This window comes from Capra hircus, chromosome 29 (assembly GCF_001704415.2).
Source record: "Capra hircus breed San Clemente chromosome 29, ASM170441v1, whole genome shotgun sequence".
Lineage (NCBI taxonomy): Eukaryota > Metazoa > Chordata > Mammalia > Artiodactyla > Bovidae > Capra > Capra hircus.
The window spans coordinates 27,432,498-27,452,976 of NC_030836.1; the positions used below are offsets into that span (position 1 = coordinate 27,432,498).

Sequence of the window (20,479 nt, forward strand, 5' to 3'; positions counted from 1 at the left end):
AGGACTCTTGCCACTATTCTTACAATTTCCAGAAATGAAGTACCTGGATTTTTTATTCTAAACCTCTTTTTTTTTTTAACTGATCATAAGTTTCTTAGTTAAGCTTCAGGTTTTTCGCCAGTAACTTACTGTTTTGACAGTCTACATATCTTTCTTAATTTCCATACACAATTCTAGAAGTCTAAATTTTGAGTATAAACAACAGTAATTAGGTATCAGCACAGAATTTTCAGTTTATAACTCTCTTTCACCTCATCATTCTAAACAGCATACTCAGTTTTGAGAAACCTGGGACCCAGAGGCTCACTCTAGTTAGTGGCATGGCTGGGGGTGGGGGAAGAATACTGCAAGCCTCTACCTTCCAACCCAGTACAGCTACCAATACCGCATTCTAAAGAACTGTCTATTCTACTTGATGATTTTAGGCAGACCTTGGTTACAGAGTTAGAGCTACATAAGTTTAAGCACAGAAACATACTTTTGGTTTCCTTACGCAAATATTTACTGAGTGCCTACTTAGTGCAAGCTCCTTATTAAAAGTGCTGGTTAAATCTTCCATCTTCCCTACTAGATTCTAATCTGAAACCAGGGGCCTTCTTTTTTCTATTCACCACTGTAATCCCAGTAAAACGATAGCGTACTAGGCCCTCAGGAAACATCTATGCGAGCTGTATGAAGAAAAGAAGCAAAGCCAACAGCAGTCCCCTTATGGCGCTCCAGCGCGTCGTACAATCGGGGAAGGCCAGTCTGTAAGGAATGTGGGAAACAGGTGCTAAAACACTTCGGGCTTAGGAACCGTGTGATTTTTGTGTGTTGGTCTTTAGCTCAACAGTAACAAGCCTCAGCTAAACACAAAAACGTACACAACGTCTCAAACGGTTGTTTCCAACCGCTCTCCCTCTTCATCAGGCCCCGCCTCCCGAGCCGCGGACTCGCCCTGCAGAGACCGCCCGGATCCCAGCACCGGAAGTTACGTGAGGTTGACGCCGTGACGTAACCTCCGGTCGCGGCTGACTTCCGAGGCAGACGCGGAAGTGCAGGAGGCGCCTGGAGTTGGTTCGGTTACCTGGGTCGCCTGGCCTATCCAGGCGCCTGGTGAACCTTCCAGAGAGGTCGTTTTTTAGAGGGCCCCTCCCGCCAGCCCAGCCCAGACCAAGCCGGCACTGAGGGCCGCTCCTCAGCGGAAGGGCTGATGCAGGCCGCGCCCTGGAGCCCCCATAGCGGGGCCGGACCATGAGCCTGCTGGGCAGCCTGGCCTCCTCGCCGCGAGACCCGCAGCAGTCCAGCAAGGCCAGGATGAAAAAGCTCCCGAAGAAGAGCCAGAACGAAAAGTACCGGCTCAAGTACCTGCGGCTGCGCAGAGCGGCGAAAGCCACGGTGTTTGTAAGTATGCCGCCGCTCGGGCCTTCTCCACCTTTAGCCCCTCCTAACTCGCGAAATCTTTCCCTGAACTGTTCCCCTTCCCCGAGTGGGAGTGTTAATAGATTGTTAGCTCTTCCAGGGTACATTATTTGTTGTTAGCCTTGTGCGAATTACGTAATTCCTGTAATTCTGTTTCCTTGTCTACAAATGAGCGCTAATAACCAACTACCTTGCTGAGTTAATGAAGATTAAATGAGGAAAGTTAAGGGGCCAGTACCTAGAAGATGTGTCAGTAAGCTTTAGTCATTATCCTTGGGACTTCCCTGGTGGTTCAGAAGGTAAAGCGTCTATCTACAATGCGGGAGACCTGGGTTCTATCCCTGGGTTGGGAAGATTCCCTGGAGAAGGAAACGGCAACCCACTCCAGTATTCTTGCCTAGAAAATCCCATGGATGGAGGAGCTTGGTGCAGGCTACAGTCCATGGGGTCGCAAAGAGTCGGGCACGACTGAGCCACTTCATTTCTGCCACAGAATCCTTGGAAATGCCTTTGGTTCTCCAAAGAAACTTGAGAACTCTGGCAGAGCCCTGACTCCAACAAGTCAAACACCTCATTGTAGTTTGTTACTTCCATTACCGCAGCCTGTTTGCCACGCACTCCGCACGCCCACAGCAGACCCCTTCCCTGAACAGGCACATGAAAGTTTTCAATAGTCCCCGCTTCTGATCTCTTGTGAGTCTTCCGAGTTTTCTGCTGATCTTTTATTGTAGGTGCAGCGGGTTTATTGAATGAATGAACTCTTTCTGGTTTGCCAGCCACAACTGTTAGACGAATTTGTGGCTTGCTCAAGCTCAGCTCAGTGCTTGGAGATAGCAAGTATCTCAAATGTCTTCCCACATGTGAATCAACACCTTACCTCTTCGCATACCAAAATTTGAACATCTCTTAGCTTTTTTGGACGCCCAAGGAAAGGTTTGGAAATTAGAACACTTATTCTGAGGAGATTTATTTGCCACCTGCTATGTGTACTGGAGAGAAGTAAGAAAAGCAGAATTTAAAGGATTTGGTATCTAATTGATGTTGCCTTTCTTTTATCCCTAAATATTAGCGGTACCTAAAGCTTGGCACCTGTATTAATTAGATTATTGGTTCCATCAGACCCATGAAGAAAGTTTTGTGAAGAAAAAAGGTGTTTTGATCGTTCAACATTTGAGGTCCCAACTGTGGAACATCCAGATTGAAACAGTCCCCTCAGGACTCATGTTTGGGAGATGAATGGAGCCATCAGTAAAGAAAGATGATGCTTGAATACATATAAATAGGTTGTGAAGTTTAAATTTTATAGACTAGACTAGATTTTGTTCCATCCAGATTTTTCTCTTTAAGGTTCATTACTGTATGCTTTGCTTTGGGTTAGGTTGCTTTATAAGCTCTCTAAGAGTCAAAGCACTTGGGAATGAGGACATTCCCCGTGGTTATAAGGGTTGAGCTAAAGTATCTATAGATTTGAGCAGTATGGCCTTCTCACTGCTGAAGGCTACCCTAATTAAGGTGACCATATGTGTTGATTTTTCTGGGACACCCTACTTTGCCGTATTGTACTGGCAAAATCATTACTAACTCCCCCTTTTCACTCAAAGGTGGTGCAGTTTCCAAATTACTACTCTGCCCATAGTAGAAATTGGCCCTACCTTTACTTACAGGTTTCGTTACAGTCTGTCTGCAGTGTAGACTGGCTCTTCTCCCTAGCAACACATAGCTCTTTGGTTTGGAATATAACTCCTCTTCTCAGCATACTTTGATCTTTTATTCCTTTTGTGTGATTATATTCCAAATTTTTCTTCAAGGAAAATGCTGCTATTTGTGATGAAATTGCTCGTCTTGAGGAAAAATTTCTTAAAGCAAAAGAAGAGAGACGGTGAGCTGGGGTCACTTTGTGTTCAGAATCACATTTTTGGTGATTGATATGGTGTTGGTGCCCTTGGGGGGTTTTTCCTCCATCAAGATTTTTCTACTTTGCACCGGCCACCAGTGTGGTCCAGAGAAACTCACAGCCTGTGGTACTGATTCATAGCAACCCAGGTCATGTTAGATTATTGATGATGAAACAGCTCTCTCCATCTTTCTGACAAAACCCTCTGACCACATCTATTAAGTAATCTTATTATAACTCTGCTATTATAAAAGCCAGGGAATTAAAAGCTACATTTTTTTCCCTACAAATATTTATTCAGTTTGTAGGAATTGATGCTTTTGAACTGTGGTGCTGGAGAAGACTCTTGCAGGTCCCTTGGACTGCAAGGAGATCCAACCAGTCCATCCTGAAGGAGACCAGTCTCCGTTGGAAGTACTGATGCTGAGGCTGAAACTCTGATACTTCGGCCACCTCATGTGAAAAATTGACTCATTGGAGAAGACCCTGATGCTGGGAGGGATTGGGGGCAGGAGGAGAAGGGGATGACAGAGGATGAGATGGTTGGATGGCATCACTGGTGCGATACACATGAGTTTGAGTAAACTCCAGGAGCTGGTGATGGACAGGGAGGCCTGGCGTGCTGCGATTCATGGGGTCGCAAAGAGTCTGACACGACTGAGCGACTGAACTGAACTGAGTACTCTGAGTGAGCAGCTCATGATATGTGCCCTTTGGAAGCCTAACATCTTCCAGCATCCAGTTAGAAGAGCTCTCCATATGCAGAAGGGATGCACTGTAGTCCTTTATTCTTAGTTTCTTGAGGTGTTATCCTCTGGAGCTTCGTTTTTCCCAGGGTTCAATAAGAACTTTACTTTTGTGAATGTGATCATCTTTGCATGTACTTCTGACTTTTCCTAGTACTTCAATAAAATATGGAATTGAGACAAAACAGCAGCTCATACCCTTTCTCCCTTTCCTCCCCAACCTCAGGTACTTGCTAAAGAAGCTCCTCCAGCTACAGGCCTTAACTGAAGGGGATGTTCAGGCTGCAGCTCCTTCCCACAGCTCCAGTTTGCCTCTGACTTACAGTGTGGCCAGCTCTGTGGGAACCCTCCAGGGAGCTGGGCCAGTTTCTGGGCCGAGCACTGGGGCTGAAGAACCATTTGGGAAGAAATCCAAGAAGGAGAAAAAAGAAAAAGGCAAAGAGAACAACAAACTGGAAGGTACCTTGGGGAGAGGATGTCAGTTGTCCTGGTGGCTCAGCAGCTAATGAAAGGAACCTGGTCCTGACTGGTAGACACTCGGCTACAGAGATGATGTAAATCCTCACTGGTCCTCAAGCACCCCTGGTAGAAGCCCTTGAAAACCAAATGTCTTCGAGCCACTCCGGGTAGAGGAATCATGGTTAGACCTGATTAAACATAATGAGAGCAGTTCAGTGCCTCCCCTACTTCTCCTACACTCCAAACTGTCTGGGAGCCTCCAGTTCAGTCTTTCCTAGAGGCAGGGAAATGGGCTCGGTGGCCTTTGAGCACACATGGCTTGGGAAATTGCTGACCTTATAAGTGAAGCCGGAAGCCTTACAAAATATAAGGCTTCTAGATCCTAAGAACTGATGCTGAAATTGGTTACAGCCAGGTGGGTGGGTTAGAAAGATAAACAGGGCTTTGGGGAAGAGCCCCATTTGCCCTTTCAGTGTGTGCGTAGAACCAGGATTGTCTCATTGCTCTTAGCATCATGTAAAATTTTTCCCTTCCCCTCAGCATTGGGAGGGACCTAAAGTGGGTGACCCCAGATTTGCGTTTCAGTTCTGAAGAAAACATCCAAGAAAAAGAAAATGGAGGCAGGTGCTCGCAAGCCGGTTCAGCCCATTGCCCTGGACCCCTCAGGACGGCCTGTGTTCCCCATCGGACTGGGGGGCCTAACAGTGTATAGCCTGGGGGAGGTGAGTGAGCCCAGCGACCAAGAGAGAGGAGCAGCAGAGATTCGGGAGCGGGGTTGAGCCTTCCCTCCCTGTTCCCATTAGCAGCAGTCCCTTGCTGATCCAGACCAACCCCTGAAAACCTCTAGTCCCTAGGAATGCAGATTGTTTTCATCGGCTGCACATCCAGCGCTCTTTGTCTCTCTGATCTGAGTCACTCTTTTCAGCCCCAAGGTGGTTCTAGAGGCTTCCACAGTACCCTGGGCTTTTCAGTTCTCCAGCGACCTCAGTGGCAAGTTGGGGGGATCTTTTCTTTTCTAGATCATCACCGACCGACCTGGCTTCCATGACGAGACTGCCATCTACCCCGTGGGCTACTGCAGCACTCGGGTCTATGCCAGCATGCGGAGTCCGGACCAGGAATGTTTGTACACCTGTCAGATCAAGGACGGTGGCACGCAGCCTCAGGTACCCGCCCTAAGGATAACTGCTGGGTTTCGTTTCTTCTTCCCCTCTTTTTCTGAGAACCTTCTCTGTGACAGGCACTCTGCCAGTAAGTGATGGAGCCGGGATGTGAATCTGCATCCGTTTGATTCCCTGACTGACACCCCTTCCCCTAAACCGTCCTGCTCCTCACGTTACTGGTGACCGTGTGAGGCCTGACCAAACTGCTCGTGTGTGGAGTGCAGGCTTACACTCAGGGAAGATTAGTGTGACACTCTGCCAGTTGAGGTGGAACCAAAATGGAGGCAGCAGAGAAACTATGTATTCACTTTTGCCTGCACACGCTCTTTTTCTTTTTTAATTTATTCATTTATGTTCGGCTGCACTGGGTCTTCATTGCTGTGTGCGGGCTTCTCATCACGGTGGCTTCTTGTGGAGCACGGGCTCTAGGCGTTCAGGCTCAATAGTTCTGGCGCATGGGCTTAGCTGCTGCATGGCAGGTGAGATCTGGGACCAGGGATTGAGCCCGTGACCCTGCATTGGCAGGCGGACTCTTAACCACTGGACTACTGAGGAAATCCCTGACTGCGCGTCCTCTCAGTGCTGTGGTTCAAGTCGGTTCATTTTCCCACACCATGTCCTCTGATCCTTGGGGAAGATAGACTGTTGTCAGAGTTGCAGGCTTTGCTGTCTGATGATGTTGCAAATGGCTGGAAAATAGGGTGGAAGCTTGGAGCAGAAGCTGAGAGCCTGCCTGCCACTTGTGGATAATACTGCATCACTCCTATCCTTGTTAGAAGGCTGTTAAATGCAGCTGAGAGTTCTGATGACCTTGGCCATGCAGCATTTCTGTTTAGAAAGTGTTCTAACAGACAGACTTGATGTTGTAGCAGTGTTTATAACAAATCTATATATTTAAGGAAAATCTAATGGCAACCAACAAGCTGGTCCTTAATTTCCTCTGGAAGTGTTAGCTCCTCAGTCATGTCCGACTCTTTGCTATCCCATGGACTGTAGCCCACTAGGGTCCTCTGCCCATGGGATTCTCCAGGCAAGAATACTGGAGTGGGTTGCCATTTCCTTTTCCAGAGGATCTTCCCAACCCAGGGATTGAACCTGGGTCTCTTGCATTGCAGGCGGATTCTTTACCGTCTGAGCCACCAAGGAGCCCTGAAAGACAAATGCTAAAGTATTTTTGAAAACACAGATTCTGTAGGGTTTTTTTGTTTCTTTTATTAAGCCATTAGTCCATCCAGACAGAATTTTCAGGTACCTTGTGAGCTTTCATTTTTTTTCCCTAACTGACATCAAGTGACACCTTTGAAGTGAAGTGAAGTGGGCTTTTACTTGTGGTTCAGCTGGTAAAGAATCTGCCTGCAGTGCGGGAGACCTGGGTTTGATCCCTGGGTTGGGAAAATCCCCTGGAGAAGGGAAAGGCTACCTGTAACTCCAGTATTCTGGCCCAGAGAATTCTACAGACTAAGCTTTCCTTTTCTCCCCTAACTGACATCAAGTGACACCTTTAATGTATACTAAATACATGTAATACTTTGTTGTGTTTCCAGACAGTTCTATTTCATCTATTTAACTATAAATGCAAGTATGACTTTTACTTGCTTTAGCTTCATAGAAGGTTCTATACTGTAATATGTTAAAACACAGAACAATATTTTTATAGTCCTAGGGTGAGGGGAAAGGTTTTCTTAAGCAAGATGTGAAAGTAGAAGCCATGATGGAAAATAGTAACAGATTTGACTATTAAAATTTTAAACACTTCTGAATGGTAAAAACCACCATAATCAAAGTTAAAACTTAAGCAACAAACAAGAAGAAAACATATCACAGTGGATTAAAATCCAGATAAAGTGCTCTTGTAGTCTAAGATATAAAAGCAATCAGATAAAAAAAAAAAAACAGGTATTTCACAGAAACAGTGCAGATGGTCGATGAGAGCAGACAGCACTCGTAGTTAGGGAGATGAAAACAAAACAAAAATCTTATTTTTCTCATACGCAAATATCAGATAATAGCAAATGTTGGCCAGCGTGTAGGAAAACAAGTACAAATGGCATGAGTAGGAGTGAAAATTGTAAAGTTCCTTTTTTTGGAAGGCTGCTGGGGTAGTATCAACAATTTTAATGTGTGAATCTTTGGCCCAGGATACTTCTAGATATTCTGGAACGTCTTAGATGCACAAATGTGAACAGAAGAGTTACATGTAACAGTATAATTGCGACATTGTTTGCAATAGCAAGAATTTAAAAGTAGCCTAAATAGCCATCATTAGGAGAACGGTTAAAAATTAAGATATATCCACCTTGTGTAATATTATACAACAGTTAAAAGAATGAAGTAGAGAAAGATTCCCAAGACCAAAATAATACATTTTAGGCTTTTAACTGTGCTTTGCTTGGATAGGATATATAAGTGTATATACAATATAAAAGATTGGAATTGGTGTGATCAATATCAAATAGAAGAGCAACCCTGAAATATTTAAAGATAATTGTTCACAGTTTTTTCATGAGTTAGCTGAGAAATCAGTATAAACCATCAGAATGTTAAATTTGCAACAAATGTCATTGAAATAACAAAACCATTCTGACTGAAACTACTGACAATATAATTTATTATTGACAAAATTTAAAGAGCTTTGAAATTCGACACAGGAAGATTGAATCACATGAAATAATAACCACAGAAGAAAACTAACAGTAGTAGAAGCTACTCAGTAAGGTTTGTTTTGGATTCTTAAAAAAAATGAAAAATGCACATAATTGTAGACACATATAAATTATATATAAATATATGTAGTGTGTATGTGTGTGGGTGTATATATATAGATATACAGAAAATAGATTAATCCTGTGTGGAATAATTTGATCAAACTTTGAAAGACTGGAAACTGCTTAATTGAACTTTATAGAAAACTGATCAAGGAATTTAACTGACTAAATATAGAACCTGTTACAGAAAAGAATTTTCTTTTCTTTTTTTTTGGTCAAAAGTCTTTTAAACAGTATAGAAAATTTGTCAGGGAATTGTTAGCTAGATCACACTTGTTATAAAATACTTTCCTGGCAAAAATTCCTCAGTATTAGTAGAATTTTGATCTGTTTCTTTTTATAAACAATCAAGATATTTTGCAACTCAAAAAATAACGTGAAATGGGGATTTGTAGTCAAAATGGCCTAGATCTCTTCCTGGATATTGTAAAATCAATATAAGATTATGTGGAGAACAATCTTATTTGTTTTAAAATATCATCTGTATTTATAGCTTAAAATATGTTAGTGGCTAAGAAAGCATCTGGAAAGGTATGGAACAAATTAAGCATTGCCCTCTGGACAGTAGTTAAACAAAGGGTGTAGAATCAAACAGTTGAAAAACCTTTCTTTGTTTTATGGCTTGGAGTGTCTAACAGCCAAGACACTGTTAAACAAGAGGTACACCTTGCTTCAGGTTCCAGAGTGAAGAATAGCAGTAGCAGCAGTGTGATTCTGCCACCTTCTCCCTAAAGACTGGGCTCATTGCTCCTTTATCTTTCTCAGTTTGAAATTGTTCCTGAAGACGACCCCCAGAATGCTATCATCAGCTCCTCTGCTGATGCCTGTCATGCAGAGCTACTCAAGACCATCAGCGCGGCTATGTAAGTTGACCAGTAACTGGAAGGCAGGCTAGAAAGGTCAGTTGGGGTACAGTGAGACCTTCTGTCTTGCTTTCAATGAGTAGAGAGCCCTTATTGTATAGAAAGCTAGCCTGTGTCCTTGGTGTATCTTGGCGGCTACAGGCTCCAGACTCTCCAAGTCAGGAAAGACTACTCTGTGTGTTCATACTCATCTCTCAGCTCTCAAGCAAAAATTCTCTCTCCCATTTAGGGGAAAACTAATACCCAACCTGCATCCATCTGGAGCTGACTTTTTTGGGTTTTCTCATCCAACCATCCACAACCTGATCCAGAGTTGTCCAGGAGCTCGAAAATGTGTCAAGTAAGTGGGGTCGAATCCATTTCCTTGAAAGAAGCTCCATGATCAGTGGGCCAGGGACTAAACTGGTGGTCACGGCTCTGCTTGCTCATCTATTTACTGAGCTGCTTCTATACACAAGGCACAGGATTGTCTTCTGCGGCCTGGGGACGGTCCCCCGCTGTCGTGAGGGTCTCACCATTTGTGTGCATCATGACAGCAAACGGATGGGGAAGTCCTGCAGAATAAGTGTCACTAGAGACGCCTGTCTGTGTGCTTTTCAATCTGTTTTTCCAATATATAAATAGGAGAGACCTAAAGAAAAAAATACCTGATCCCTTTGGAGGGACGAATGGATTGTTAACAGCCAAAAGACGACTCAATAATGTTCCCTTTGGTCTTGCAGTTACCAGTGGGTGAAGTTTGATGTGTGCAAACCTGGAGACAGCCCCCCACCACAAGAACAGCTAGAGAATGACATAGCTACAAGCTTTGCAGCCTTTCAGAGACACACCTTCGATGAAGATCATAGTGATCCCATTCTACAAGGTATCTTTTCTTTTTCCCTTCTGGTTTGAAAGTTGACCATTTTTAGGCTGCCTTCCCTGTTCCTTCATCGCCGAGTATCCCACTGACCTGGGCAGTGAGTGACAAGGGCTTTCCCTGCTCCAGCCACAGGTAGCCCTAGCAGAAGTCTCAAGACGTGGCTGAGATCCTGGGGTGGCAGGGCTCACCAAGAACTTAGGGCAGTTCATTTTCTAAGCTGGATGTCCTCAGCAGAACTCTAAGGGGAAGTTTACTGTGGGACTTGAAACATAACATGTAGTGAGGAAATCCATGGCCTTGGTCCTGCCTGTGCTCCATGGATTCCCCCCACCAATGAGTGGAGTGATCAGAGGATCCAGCATGGGAGTCATATAGGGAGAGCTCTGGACTAGAAATGAGAAAATAAAATTAACTTCTCTGTCTTTGCCCACTGTGCTCTGTAACCTTAGGCAAGTTACTTAATCTATTTCCGCCACAGTTTTCTCCTTTTTTTTCTGTAACATTTAAGTTTAGTTGATTTACACTATTAATTTCTGCTGTACATACACACTTTATATTCTGTTTTGTCACAGGATAGTGACTATAGTTCCCTGTGCTGTACACTAGGACCTTGTTTTTTATCCATTATGGGTGCATGTCTAGTCTGCTAATCCCAAACTCCCAATCCTTTCCTCTCCCTTGGCAACCACAAGTCTGTTCTCTATGTCGATGAGTCTGTTTTTGTTTTGTGGATATGTTCATTTGTGTTGTATTTTATATTCCACATACAAGCAATATCATATGGGATTTGTCTTCCTCTTTCTGACTTCCTCACTTTGTATAGTAACCTGTCCATCCATGTTGCTGCAGATGGCATTGTTTCGTCCTTTTTCATTGCTGCATTATATCGCCGTGTGTGTGTGTGTGTGTGTGTGTGTGTGTGTGTTTGTGTGTTTACATGCCACACCTTCATTCACTCAGCCATCGGTGGCTTGGCTGTGCTGTTGCTGTGAACACAGGGGTGCACACGACACCCCTGGTTATGGGCTTGTCTGGGCGTATGCTCAGGAGTGGGATTGCTTGATCAGGTTTGTAACTGTAGTGTTTTGAGGAACCCCCATGCTGTTCTCCACAGTGGCTGCACCCACTGACATTCCATCAACAGTGGAGAAGGGTGCCTTTTTCTCCACAGTCTCCAACATCTGTTATTTTGTAGCCTTTTTAATGATGACCATTCTGACTAATGTGAGGTGGTACATCATTGTAGTTTTGATTTGCATTTCTGTAATAATTAGGGATGATAGGCATCTTTTCTGGAGAAGGAAGTGGCAGCCTACTCCAGTGTTCTTGCCTGGAGAATCCCAGGGACGGGGGAGCCTGGTGGGCTGCCGTCTGTGAGGTCGCACAGAGTCGGACACAACTGAAGCGACTTAGCAGCGGCGGCGGCATCTTTTCATGTGCCTGTTGGACATACGTATGTCTTCTTTGGAGAAATGTCTGTTTAGATGTTCTGCTCATTTTCAGTTGGGTTTTGTTTTGTTTGTTTTTTTAACTGTATGAACTATTAGTATGTTTCGGAAACAAAACCATTGTCAGTCACATCATTTGTAAATATTTTCTCCCAGTTCATAGGTTGTCTTTTCATTTTATGGTTTCCTTTGCTATGTGAAAACTTTTTAAGTTTGATTGGATCCCATTTGTTTATTTTTGCTTTTATTTCTTTTGCCTTGGGAGACTGACCTAAGAAAACATAAAACATTCAATTTATGTCATATATTTTGCCTGTGTTCTCTTCTAGGAGTTTTATGGTGTCGTATCTTATATAAAGTCTTTGCCATTTTGAGTTTATTTTTGTGTAGGGTCTAGGGTTGCAATTGATTTACATGTGGCTCTCCAGCTTTCCCAGCACCACTTGCTGTATTTCAGCCAGTTTGTTTCATTGTAAAAGTAAATATCTGTCCTGTCTTATCAAACGAGGGCAGAATTGGTCTGACAGATGTGAAGGAGTTGAAAGAATTAAAAGGATATCTGTGTGTCTGATCAAGCCAGTCTCTTAAGATTCCCAGGCAGCACTGGAACTTAAGAAATTTTTTTCTCCAGGATCCTTGGACCTCCCAGAGCTTCAGCCTACCGCCTTTGTGTCTTCTTACCAACCCATGTTCCTGACCCATGAACCCTTGGTAGATGCTCACCTACAGCACCTGAAGTCTCCATCACCGTGTAGCCCATCTCAGTCTTCAGATTGAAGTAAAAGGGATCGATACCACATCATTCTCATCAGGATGGGTATTTTGGCTTAATTAGATTATATAGAAGAAGGCAGCAACTCAGGAGTGAAGAAGATAGTAAATTAACACATTTTGTCGCAGAGGTTCCCATGGTGACAGCTTTCCTGGGAAAAACTTCAACTTGGTTTTATTTTTAGTAATAAATTTCTGATGACAGTTCTGCTTATTTTCATCTTGTTGTCATCACGATATAATCAGAATTTTACACCTTCTGACAACCCTCCACCCTTGATCTGAGCCTGGGTCGTTGACTGTCTCAGCCCCTGCAGCCAGCTGCTACTTTATCTTCATGTCAGTGTGATCAGAATCAGATCCTACTCATCCCCAAGCTGGAAGGTCCAGTCCAAGGCCCACTGTTCATCTTCTTCACATTTCACAAAAGGATCTAAAAAATCATCTCTAGCTTTGTCTACATCCCCTCTGTGGCTCCGCTGAATGCATTGAAGCCACACACTAACACAACATGATTGGTTCCCATCCTCCATAACAGACTCACCCCATCAGTTCATTATTAGTGTAATAACACTGCATTCTATATAACAGAATTTTCTGGACTCCACTTAGAGCATTAAGGTAGAGGCTTACCCTATCACTGAAGCCCAGCCAGTTCACCTCCACCGTACCTTGTGTGATGATTCACTCTCAATCAGCTAGCAACCAGCACTGGCTGGAATGGAAGGAACCAAAGGAGGCCAGACATAGAAGGATGGGGAAGGAGTGGTGAGAACTGGGTTGTCACTGTGCTACAATTCATAGCCACTAATGGAGAAAACAAACAGGGGGCCTGGCATTTTAATGGACTGTATCTGGACAGCCGAGGGATGGATCAAATGCAGCCTTTAGAGCACATTACACTGGCTACCATAAGGTATCAGAAGCTAAAGTGACTAATGTTGATTTTATGACTCTTAATTATGGTCTTACAAGTTTGTATAACTTTTACAGTGCAAAAATAAAATATGGATAATAGCAAATCAGGGATAGAAAGGAGGTCACTCAAAACTGTTGGATGTTTTTCGTTTTTCTTATTTCTCTACATCAGATGCCAGAACCCATTTGCACTTAACACAGAAATGGTATCTGCTGCTTTTAGCACATAACCTGTATCTTTTCATTCTGTTACAGCCCAAGTTAATTACAAGTTCACAGTGAGCTTCATTTTAAGAAAGATATTAAAAAGTTTTTATAAGGTAGTGCATGAAGTGAAGTGACAGTCACTCAGTCATGTCCAACTCTTTGCAATCCCATGGACTGTACAGTCCATGGAATTCTCTAGGCCAAAATACTGGAATGGGTAGCCTTTCCCTTCTCCAGGGGATCTTCCCAACCCAGGGATGGAACTCAGGTCTCCCGCACTGCAGGCGGATTCTCTACCAGCTGAGCCACAGGGGAGCCCATAAGTCGGTGCATGGTTTACTTCAATAAGCATTCATTTGTAGCTTCCCCAGAAGTGTTTTTCAGACTACAAATCTCAGCCTTGTTTGTTGTTTTCAACTTTGGCAGTCAAGACCCACATCTTTTAAAATTAAGTTAGAAGACAGAACATACTGGGATGCATGACATGCTGAAAGGTTGAATTCAACTAGTACACATGGGGATATGTGGAATGATCCAAAGTGTTTTTACTATGAATTGTTGTTTTAAATAACTTGAAAAAATACTGTCCTAGCTATACACTTAAATTTTTTTTTCATCTATTGGATTGTTAAAGATTTCTTAACTTTGACAGTATTCAATGTTGGTGAGAATAGGGGGGAAATATGGGACTCTACCTTGGTGGGAATGTCAACTGTTGAAATCTTTGGAAGGGTTAAGCTGTAGGTATTAAAATGTTAAACGTATTTATCCTTAAACCTGTTAGTTCACATTAAGGACCCTAAGAGATTAAGTGCAGAATGATGTTGTCATGTAACAGTTATCACAGTTTAAAACCCTCTGTGTCCATTCATGGCAAATTGGTTAAAGTATGGGGCACCCACAGACTGAAGCAAATGAAATCTCTCTTCACTTTACCTAGGAAAATTATTTTGTTAGAATAAGTCAAAAACACCAATTACAGAAAAATATATGGTGTAGTGGTATGTAAAATGTGACCCAAACAAATCAAGTGATATTCACCAAAACACTGTGTCCAGATGATGAATCTGGGAGTGATTTTACTTGCCTACGCTCTTCTTTAGCATCCAGGTCGTCTACAGTGATCATAAATTTCATTTTCAAACAGTAGTATTTTCATTTGAGAAGTAAACTGAATTCCTACAGAATGTTTTAAATTATTCATCCATTAAAAATAAATTAATTTTCACATGACTTTGCATGAAGATATCCACTACCTAAATCTAACCAATTATACGGTGTACCCTAGGTTACTAGGAGTGAAGGGAACGTAGGCCTAGAGCTCTTGGCTGTCTCTTGCTCCTTCCAGATTAGAACAGCTACTGAGCGCCTGTATGTTGGGGGTAGACAGTAGATTGATTTTTTTCTCAGGAGTTGGTGCAGGGTTTGTGGTTTCTGTAAGGTCAAATGAATCAGAGGCCAACGTGCAGGAATGAGGAGTTAGTTGTACACTAGAAGTCCTCCAAGAAGCCAAAGTTCCTTGCATGCTGCATAGCTGTTTTGGTTTTTGCTAACTAAAATCTTGGTACTGGGACTTACCTGGTAGTCCAGTGGTTAAGACTGCACTACAGAGGGCACAGGTTCAATCCTTGGTCGGGGAATTAAGATTCTGCTTACTGTGTGGCACAGCCAAAATATTAAAAAATAAATAAAATTTTAAATAAAATCCTGGCACTAACAAAGCATTCCTGCTGTTCAGTTACACTAGGACCCCTTGGGGCAGGTGTGGCGAGTGATGTGTGTGCTTCTGTGCTTGTTTTTCACATTAAGACAATGGAAACTACTCGCAGATACATCTCGCTCCTTTCTCAGCTTCAAAGGACAATTTCCAAGCCTGTTCCAAACCCAGTTTTGTGTAGAGACCAATGTGTACCCATGAGTCAGGATGTTACTTTTATTTCCAGCTTCTTAATAGATGACAATTATCAAGTGCCTTCAGCTGTTTTTAATCAGCCAGTAAACACCATTATGATTCTCAACAGTATACACCAAAGCCCTCTTTCACATTTGTCCCATCTGGATTACTTTTCTAAATGCTTATCATGTAGCTTTACTTTCAGACTCTCTTTGATCTCCCATCTGGATTATTTTCGTTGTTAAACCTCTTACCTGTCAAGAGCCCAGCAGCGCTGTCTGCCCTCCGTGACCTCCGCGGTCATGTGCTTCCTGCACCGGCTGCTCTACCTCACCCTCTCTTGCCGCCTCAAGGCCGTCCTTTCGCCTCCCAAAATCCCTGCACGTGGTTGTGGTTTCTTTGTTTTAAACGTTCACATTATCATTTAGACTGAAGGAACAGAATTAGTTTAGGCTGAGCACAAAATAGGGCCATCTTCACTTCTCTGAAAGACTGTTGTGTACCGGAAGAAACATTTCAGTTCCACATGAGGAAAAACTGTTGGGAAGCTTAGAATGGAAACTACAGAAATTCGATAACCACTTGTCAGATTTTATTAAAAAACAAACACGTAAATGCTAGTCCGCCTCCACAGCCTTGAAATCTCTTCCAATCCTGAGTTTCCACTGTCTAGAGGTAACACAAAAGTGTTAAAGACTGTTCACTCCAAATAATGAAGGAAGTGAATGACACGGGTTCAACTTGTTTGTAGTCGGTAATTAGTCTACTATGGATACTTGGCCTGGCTGAGGGCAGAAGGCAAGCGTTCCATTCACCTACCAGCCCTGGCATCTCAGAATATGGAAACAGCCATGTGCTAGCCGAGTGCTCTCAGTGAGGCAGTTTGATTAATTTCCATTAAAAATCAGTAGTTGTCATTTAAACTCCTAAATGCCCAAATCTAAAGGATCCACACTTGTGTCTAAGACGTGTTTACACTGCTATGAAATCATTTAGCAGTCCTGCTGTGGTAGCCAGGGCCCAGGTTTGTAATGGGAGCGATGAAGGGAGGAGCTGGCAGGGTACTGGTGGGGTGGTACAGGGGACACTGCTTATATTCACAAGGCCACGGGGTCCAGGCATACCGAAGAGCAGCGGGGCTGTCATGACAAGACGTGATGCTCAGGGCCAGGGTCTGGGTGGAAAAGGTGTCCATGGGAGCTGGAAGCCACTCGCACTGGCGGTCACTGCAGCACGCGACCTAAACAGGAGCATCACGAACAGGAACGGTTAGGATAGTTGGGAGGATGTACCAAGAGGTGTCTGCTCTGCAGACAGCCTGAAGGGAGAGGGGGGCTGCTCTTGGCCAAGGGACATGTTTTCTACAATAACCAGGACAAACTGGGTCTGGTTATCAGCCACAGATCGACAATAACAGTTTACAAGATTAATAGCTGAGATCAAGAAATAAAACAGCAAATTACTGAGAGAGACAAGACAGCATGGAGACAGGAAGCACTTAGGAAAGGCTCCCCTGAACAATCTTCCTGTGGTCTTCCCGCCAATCAGGCAGGAATCTGGGTGAGCAAGCCAGCCTCTGGGCTGCTCTCTGGCTCCCAGTGGAGCTGGGGGAAGAGGAAGGGGCACACTGTGGATGGTAAGCTGTTCTCAAGTCAGAAAGTGATTCTGGTGAAGGGAGTACTAAAATACCCAGTTCCCAAAGGTTCAAATCTGTCCTGGCCCCAACTCCGACTCCAGGGCCAGGCAGTGGGCAGATTGCCAGCAGCTGACTACAGAGGGGAACTCAGAATGCACAGATTCCAGGGAGCTGGGACTCATCTAAAACCCAGTATCCAAAGAAGCTAAGTGGAGTTAGGTGCTAAGTAAGCACCTGAGGCAGGAGGATTCCAGAAGAGGAACAGCCCCATGATCTCTTGTGTAATTACAGTGTGTCTTCAACATTCTTTCATTGTCCCTCCAATGCCCTCTTTTCACTCACCACCCCCCATTGCCTAAGGGCCTCAGGACTCCCAAAGACACTTATTTAAATATTCCATCTGGGGATGCCTCTAGTCACCACCCTGGCCTTGTTGATGTTGTTGACTTGCTCAGTTGTGTTCGACTCTTTGTGACCCAATGGACTGTAGCCCACAAGGCTCCTCTGTGGGATTTCCCAGGCAAGAATACTGGAAGTGGGTTGCTATTTCCTTCTCTTGGGGATCAGAATCCCCGACCTAGGGATTCAACCCGAGTCTCCTGCATCGGCAGGCAGATTCTTTACCACCGAGCCACCAAGGAAGGAAGCCTCAACCCTAGGAGACTCGTAAATAAGCTGTTTGATCAACAGCCCCAGTTCCGCAGTGAAATGAACCTCACCAGGTATTAGAAGCAAGTACAAAGTTCCATTACAGTGAAAATGAAAGTCGCCCCGCCATATCTGACTCTTTGCGACCCCACAGACTACAGTCCATGGAATTCTCCAGGCCAGAATACTGGAGTGGGTAGCGTTTCCCTTCTCCAAGGTATCTTCCCAACCCAGGGATGGATCCCAGGTCTCCCACATTGCACGCGGATTCTTTACCAGCTGAGCTACCAGGGAAGCCCATTACAGTAATTCAAACTAAGCTGCAAATCACCACACTTAAATCTCTTAAAGGAGAGATTAAACTCAAAATCAGAATTTAGGATAGTGTGACAAAAAAAAAGATGTCCAAGGATGAGAGAAATATTCTGCAGCCAGGATCCTTTCCTTTCAAATAGGTACCCACAAATAATGCTACCTGTCCTGAGCAAAAATGGTTGCTCTGGGAGGGAAAATACAAAAGGAATATCTTTTTAATAACCATTAAAAAGAATACATGTGAATCAGTTCTAATGAGGTGGATGAAACTGGAGCCAATTATACAGAGTGAAGTAAGCCAGAAAGAAAAATACCAATACAGTATACTAACGCATATATATGGAATTTAGAAAGATGGTAACGATAACCCCGTATGCGAGACAGCAAAAGAGACACAGATGTATAGAACACTTTTGGGCTCTGTGGGAGAGGGAGAAGGTGGGATGATTTGGGAGAATGGCACTGAAACATGTATAATATCATATAAGAAACGAATCGCCAGTCCAGGTTTGATGCAGGATACAGGATGCTTGGGGCTGGTGCACTGGGATGACCCAGAGGGATGGTATGGGGAGGGTGGTGGGAGGAGGGGGTTCAGGATTGGGAACACGTGTACACCTGTGGCGGATTCATGTTGATGTATGGCAAAACCAATACAATATTGTAAAGTAAAAAAAAAAAATCTGAAAAAAAAATATGGACTCAAATTCATTTGTTAATTAATTTTAATAATCTTATTTTTAATTACTTATTTAATTAACTAATTTAATTGTTCAGTTTATTTTATAAATTTTAAACAAAATTATATATTTTTATAAAATAAAAAGATTTATAACATTTATACATTTTTTATTTAATATAGATTTAATTTTTAAATTAGCTTTTGTCCCATCAAAATTGCCTCTAAGTGAATGAATCAAGAGCTGCTTACCCGTCACTGAGTGAACTTAGCCCCTGACCAACCAAGACCCACCTCGTATATAATTAGAGATGAGCCTCAGTGTGGAGGAAATCCTGGTCCCCACACAGGATGAACCCCTATTGTTTTCTGCAGCTCTCACCTCAAATATCTTGTCGTCATGCCTCTGCACCTTGATTGGCTGGGAATATGTGAGGTTGAGCAGCCCCTTGTCGGCCAGGAGTTCTATCTTCTGAGGCAGTGGTCCTTGAAAGATCAACTTCTCCCCGTAAGCCAAGGCACGGGCCCCCAAATGCAGCCTGTAGGCCACCGTCTGCTTATCTCGAGGGTGAATGCTACAGGACGAAGAACAGGGAGAGAACTTAGGGTTTGGGCTCAACAAGTCACTTTAAAAAAAAAAAAAAAGGAAATCTTATACAAAGAACCCTTTAAGAAGGTGAGACTGAATCTAATAGCCAGTGACCTGAGGCTAGTCAGCCTAAGAGAAATGGTGAATTGTAACCACAGATGGGTCTTCTATGAGTCAAGAACCCTGAAATAACTGATGGCCTGGAAGGAAGGAATAAGGGAAGAGGAGGGAGGGAGGGCAGACTTTGGAACTAACCTAGAAGAGCTCTCAGTCTAGCACTCAAAGTTCTCAAAGTGTTACATCTGAATCAGGTTTTCACTCCTTGGCCCCCTCCAGGTTTTATGTGTTCACTCAACAAACATTCATTCTTTCAAAAAACAAATATTCATTCAAGCTCCTACTGTAATCGGGACACTCTGCACTGGGCTCCAGGTCACACTGCCACTCCCTGGTATCCTAGTAGGCGGTAGTCCCCGGGGCTGTCCACCAACGGCCCGCTAGTCCTCCTCTGAGTCTGTGGTGGAATTCCACTCCCTACTCTTACTAACAATAGACATGGCCACGGGACTCGCCGTGGCCAGTGCAACGTGAGCGGAAGAGACTTGTGTTGCTTCGGGTGGAAGCCGCTTGGCTGTGAATATGAGACCGTCAGGCAGCTGTGGAAGCACAGATCCCCCCGGAGCCTCTGTCACTAGATCTGTGAATGACAACGACAGCAAAGCCCCTCGGTGGACCTTCTTTGGACATGGGAGTGTCAACACGAAATAAGGTTCGGTGGCATCAAGGCCCCGCCGTGGGGAGGGGTTTTAGTTACTGCAGCACATCCAGGGTGTGAATGGTGGATAAATCATGCTTCTAGGGTCCACTCCTTAGGCCCCCTCACAAGTGAACATCAAGAGAAGGCCACAGAGAACACATATTACTGTTCACGCAGAGCCCGAGAAGCACCCACCTGCCAAAAGGTGAGTTCCTATCACAGAGATCCACGGAGACAGCCATGAAGGTGTTGGGCATCCTTTGGTTGGGGACGTAGCCAAAGTCGGCTGTCTGATGCCAACGAATCTGGGGAAGTCCATCATTCAGGGCTTCACCAAACAAATAGGAAGATAACTAGAAGGTAGACACAGTGCATCAGAACTTCACTGCATCGGAAACCTACACTTCAAAAGAGCTAGAAAATCACTAAGAAAAAAATTGTTTAAAGAAACCTACACTGGAGTC

The 20,479-nt window shown here is 43.9% G+C and overlaps 2 protein-coding genes across 6 annotated transcripts in view; one reads left to right on the plus strand and one right to left on the minus strand.

Moving 5' to 3' along the window:
• Positions 996-12,592, plus strand: TBRG1 (transforming growth factor beta regulator 1). The gene is made up of 9 exons (XM_005699574.3): positions 996-1,383; positions 3,210-3,280; positions 4,268-4,500; positions 5,086-5,222; positions 5,520-5,666; positions 9,194-9,291; positions 9,521-9,631; positions 10,014-10,156; positions 12,233-12,592. Exons 1-9 carry the CDS (start codon positions 1,234-1,236, stop codon positions 12,376-12,378), a joined length of 1,236 nt encoding a protein of 411 aa, XP_005699631.1. The 5' UTR covers positions 996-1,233; the 3' UTR covers positions 12,379-12,592.
• Positions 15,962-20,479, minus strand: part of SIAE (sialic acid acetylesterase) — a 38,100-nt gene continuing 33,582 nt past the window's right edge. For all 5 annotated transcript variants that reach the window (XM_018043176.1, XM_018043175.1, XM_018043174.1 and 2 more), the window contains exons 8-10: positions 20,211-20,368; positions 19,052-19,244; positions 15,962-16,631 (exon numbers count right to left, since the gene is read on the minus strand). In XM_018043176.1, coding sequence (XP_017898665.1) covers positions 16,380-16,631; positions 19,052-19,244; positions 20,211-20,368 — 603 coding nt within the window. In that variant the 3' untranslated portion in view covers positions 15,962-16,379. The remainder of the gene's footprint in view (positions 16,632-19,051; positions 19,245-20,210; positions 20,369-20,479) is intronic.